Source organism: Procambarus clarkii, chromosome 61 (assembly GCF_040958095.1).
Source record: "Procambarus clarkii isolate CNS0578487 chromosome 61, FALCON_Pclarkii_2.0, whole genome shotgun sequence".
In the NCBI taxonomy this organism is placed as follows: domain Eukaryota; kingdom Metazoa; phylum Arthropoda; class Malacostraca; order Decapoda; family Cambaridae; genus Procambarus; species Procambarus clarkii.
In genome coordinates, this window is record NC_091210.1 from 28,057,421 (window position 1) to 28,062,628 (window position 5,208).

Sequence of the window (5,208 nt, forward strand, 5' to 3'; positions counted from 1 at the left end):
TAACACCCACTGGATATGTATGGCATCCATTGCCCCCACAGGATGACTATAGGGTACAGTATCGCCCACAGGATTAGTATATAGGGTTCACTGCCGCCCACAGAGTCGGTATGGGGTCCACCGCCACCCACAGGGTCGGTATGGGGTCCACTACCGCCCACTGGGTCGCTATGAAGTCAACTACCGTCCACAGGGTCGGTAGGGGTCCACTACCGCCCACAGGGTCGGCAGGGGGTCCACTGCCACCCACTGGGTCGGTAGGGGGTCCACTGCCGCCCACAGGATCGATAGGGGGTCCACTGCCGCCCACAGGGTCGATATGGGGGGGGTCCACTACCGCCCACAGGATCGATAGGGGGTCCACTGCCGCCCAGAGGGTCGGTAGGGGGTCCACTGCCGCCCACACGTTCGGTAGGGGTCCACTGCCGCCCACAGGGTCGGTAGGGGGTCCACTGCCGCCCACAGGACCGATAGGGGGTCCACTGCCGCCCACAGGGTCGATAGGGGGTCCCTTACCGCCCACAGGGTCTCTATGAAGTCAACTACCGCCCATAGTGTTTGTATAGTGTCCACTATCGCCCATAGTGTTATTATGGGGTCCACTACCCCTCATAGGGTCGGTATGGGGGTCCATTACTACCCACAGGGTGTGTCTGGGGTCTATTTTGGCAATACTGCTTTTCCAATCTCATTTGTTGTTCAATGTAAAATATTTGTTGCTCGACTTGCAACAATTTATATATATATATATATAGTATAGTGCCTTTGCAATAATGTACCAATGTGTGTATTTTCATAACTCGTTTTAAATTGTTGAAAAATAAATAACTACATTGTGAATGCAAGTCAATGTTTACATGCTAAATCAGAGTTGCCAGATTCCGCTTAAAATAGCAAATTGTGCTTATTTTCAAAGCTTGAGAATTTAGCTTTAAAGTAGTTAAAAAACTACGAATTTCGCAATTTGCTATGTACTTTAGTGTACTATTTTAAAATAAGGTTGGTTTTTAAGCTGCAAGTCATATGAATCTCAAAAAAAGTATATTATTAACAATCTTATCTCCATAGTTCACTAGTTTCTGTAAATCAGATCTGGTAACTGTAGGCCAAGTACTGGTAGACTCAAGACACAATGTGTGTTGAAGCTATTCTCTTTGAAGAAGTCATCTCGACAGGATCTTCCAGCTCCAGCTATAAAACTTCACTAAACATGGATCTACCTAGTACATCAAAGGGTAAGGAATTACTAAACTGTAGTAAACTGAATCTGACACTGTCATATATATATATATATATATATATATGTATGTGTGTATGTATGTATGTATGTATGTATGTATGTATATATATATATATATATATATGTTGTACCTAGTAGCCAGAACGTCGTACTCGGCTTACTATGCAAGGCCCGATTTGCATAATAAGCCAAGTTTTCCTGACAGTATATTTTCTCTAATTTGTTTTCTGATGAAATGATAAAGCTACCCATTTCATTATGTATGAGGTCAATTTTTTTTATTGGAGTTAAAATTAACGTAGATATATGGCCGAACCTAACCAACCCTACCTAACCTAACCTAACCTATATTTATAGGTTAGGTTAGGTTAGGTAGCCGAAAAAGTTAGGTTAGGTTAGCTTAGGTAGGTTAGGTAGTCGAAAAACAATTAATTCATAAAAACTTGGCTTATTAGGCAAATCGGGCCTTGCATAGTAGGCTGAGAAGTGCGTTCGGGCTACTAGGTACGACATATATATATATATATATATATATATATATATATATATATATATATATATATATATATATATATATGAGGGGTACCACCTCTGGTGCAAGTGTAGGGACCCATAGCCTCGGAGAAGAAAATAAAGAGTACTCAGAGAAGACCTTGTGGATCCTCACTGAACACTTTCATATTTTCTTCTCCTACCACCCTTATTCTTTTGGTATGTGTGTATATTTATCTAACTTTATTTGAAAACGTCATTACACAAAAAAAGTTACAATATTGATTATATATATATATATATATATATATATATATATATATATATATATAATTTTTTTTTCTTCCAATAATATAGTATTCGCTTGAAATTAACAGCCTGGTCAATCAGGCTGTTGGATTCAACTCCTCTCAGTTTTGTTATACGAGTTACAGCATGGTTAATCACATCCAAAATTAAAGTTATTTCCAGATGCAGTCCTAAAATTTTTAACATTGCTCTCACTAGTGTTAATGTAGATTATTTCATAATTTAAATAATATATTTAATTACTGTAGTACATTTTAACAACAATTTAACTTATAATTTTTGCAGCATAGGTCATTTGAATATAAGTATTTTATTAGAAACTATTTCCTTCAGGTCTTCAGGGAAAATTCTTGAGGAGATGCACAAACTGCAAACAATGTGTGCATGTCCGAAGCAATGTTTGCAAGTTCTGCCAGTGTGACTTCCGAAACAGTAGAGAATTAATGAAGAAAGAAGAGGAAGCCCGTTTTCTACTTAAAGGCAAGAAGGCTTTAGAACGAAATACAGCAAGCCGGGTTCTACGAAGGATTGAAAATCAGGTATTGAAGTTTGTCTACATCTGTTGTATTCATTTGTATTCTTCTTATGCTGAACTTGCTTGATAAGGTATAGAATCAACATGAATAATGCTGTACAGTACTTACATACTATTTGTTTATTTATTTATATACAAGATAGCACACTGGGATTATGAGAGTACATAGAATTGATGTTTTTACATTCTTGTAAAGCCACTAGCACACATAGTGTTTTGGGCAGGTCCTTAATCTAACAGATAATTTTAAATAGGCAATTTAAAGCTTAAATGGAAAAAATTGGCTGGTACATTGTAAGAAAGTATCACAAAGATTACTATGTACATTAAAGTAAAATTTGAGGGTTATCAACATATAAATTGTAGCATAATTTGAGGAATATTTCAAGGTATAATATAGTAAGATATGCATTCAATATAACAATCATGATATAAGGTGATAGCAATGATTACAATGGAAAAGTTGTATGGTTTAGGCACATATATTCTGGCATTGGATTTCATAAGATACAGTGCGAGTTTAATACACTAGTTAGGAAACTATCAAGAAAAAATTTAGGTACTTTTTGGTTTTATTTTTTAAAATGGCAGAAGTTGGACAGTTTTTAAATTTGTTAGCAAGTTAGTTCCATAGACAAGGTCCCTTTATTTGCATAGAGTATTTACACAGAATAACTTTGACTCTGGGGATATCAAAGATATTTATTTCTGGTATTGTGATTCTATTATGGGTTCTATTGCACATGCCCAGCTATGCTTCAAACATTTATTTTGTTGCATTTTCCCAGATAGTGTTATTGTTTAAATATTATTTGCTTTTCAGCTAACATATCTGCGTGGCTGTGGGTATGAATCAATCGTTATCTATTACAAGAAAGGACCAGCACGGGTGACGCATGGTATCCTACCAAACAACGTAATACAAGAAGAGGACAAGAAGATCTTCACCACTAACTTCTTTTTGTGTAAGTAGTTCACATAATATATAAATATATCACCACCTATTATTTTCTCTCATATATATATATATATATATACATATGTATATATATATATATATACATATGTATATATATATATATATATATATATATATATATATATATATATATGTATATATATATATATATATATATATATATATATATATATATATATATATAATTTCAATTCAATCATCTCTGTCGTTGATGTATATGGCAAAAAGTGTGTGGCCCAATACAGCACTATGTCTTAACGTAATGGGTCCAAGGGCCCATAAGGTCTCGACAGCATTAAGGGCCCTTTAGCAAACCAGTGTGCTGGTGCCCCTATGACACCCATGACGTCTTTGTATCATTTCAAGTTTGTACATGTACTTCTTAAGATATGGGCACCATACAACTGCTGCATATTCTAGCTTTTGTCTAAAAAAATCATGAACAATTTATTTATTATTTATCCATGAATGCCAGAACTAAACCCTGTGGTACTCCACTCGTGACATTTCTCCAGTCCAATACATTGCCTCTGATTACTGCCCTCATTTTTCTATCAGTTTGAAATTTTTTAATCCATGTTAGAAGCTTACCTGTCACCCCTCCAATATGTTCCAGTTTCCAGAACAAACTCTTATGTGGAATTCTATTGAATGCCTCTTTTAGGTCCAGATAGATGCAGTCAACCCAACCATATCTTTCCTGTAAAATTTCTGCGGCTCGATCATAGTAACTGATTAAATTTGTTACACAGGATCTTCCATTTCAAAATTTTTTATTTTTTATTTTTATTTTTTTTTCCAGCACGCACAAGGAAGCTTGATGCAGATAAACTTACATTAGGATCAGAAGGTGATAGCGATAATGCCCTGGAAAAAAATCCTGACGAGCTACAAGTGCAGCAGGTGCATAAAGTCCAAAAAGTACCGCAGGTGCAAGAAATTCAACAATTACAAAAAGTTCCGCAGGTGGAACATTTACAAAAAGTTCCGCCGGTGCAACAAGGGCTACCATTAGCAATCCTTCAGAAACAGCAAGAAGTACAAGTAGTAAAATTTGAACCACAGGGAACTACACCAGGAAAACAGTGTAGTAACAACGGAATGGGAATTTTAAAATACCTGAGGAAACAGGTAAAAAAGGACAAACAATAGAAATGGTTCCTTACACATTATTTGGTAGTTTATAGGTATTTTACTTATAATACTTTATATTATGTCTACAGTTTATAATTTAGTTTACAGTTAATTTACTTTTCAACTTCCATATCTTACATGAAGGATTTTTACTGTTTTTCATTTTTAAAACCTTATTAGTATCATTTATAGTTTAGTGTCAATTCACTTATAATACAATATATGGAATAATTTACTAAATTCATTTAACTATAATAAATTTAAATAAACATTTTTACCCCAGGATGAGTTTCAGTCACCCTACCCAAAAAATTAATGTTTCTTTATTACTAATCTTGTGAGAGGTAGCTTATTGTGCAGCCCATACTCATTCTGTGAGTGTTAGTTTATTGTGCACCCCATAGTCATCATGTCACCCAAGCCTGCTGCAGCTGCACCTGAGGGGTGGTGTAGGGAACCATTAGTGTACTATTATGATTTGAGAGAGAGAATGCTCTGTGGACAGAGCATCAATATGGC

At 35.7% G+C, this 5,208-nt stretch overlaps 1 protein-coding gene across 1 annotated transcript; it reads left to right on the forward strand.

Moving 5' to 3' along the window:
• The first annotated feature begins 987 nt into the window (after positions 1-987).
• Positions 988-4,971, forward strand: LOC138354048 (uncharacterized). The gene is made up of 4 exons (XM_069307766.1): positions 988-1,235; positions 2,375-2,580; positions 3,400-3,541; positions 4,358-4,971. Exons 1-4 carry the CDS (start codon positions 1,133-1,135, stop codon positions 4,705-4,707), a joined length of 801 nt encoding a protein of 266 aa, XP_069163867.1. The 5' UTR covers positions 988-1,132; the 3' UTR covers positions 4,708-4,971.
• The last annotated feature ends 237 nt before the right edge of the window (positions 4,972-5,208 follow it).

Excerpts from the sequence above, each read along its gene's own strand:
- LOC138354048 (XM_069307766.1), top strand. The coding sequence starts at position 1,133 with ATGTGTGTTGAAGCTATTCTCTTTGAAGAAGTCATCTCGACAGGATCT. Across the intron at positions 1,236-2,374 it reads TCTACCTAGTACATCAAAGG|GTCTTCAGGGAAAATTCTTG; the intron begins GTAAGGAATTAC and ends TATTTCCTTCAG. Across the intron at positions 3,542-4,357 it reads CACCACTAACTTCTTTTTGT|CACGCACAAGGAAGCTTGAT; the intron begins GTAAGTAGTTCA and ends TTTTTTTTCCAG.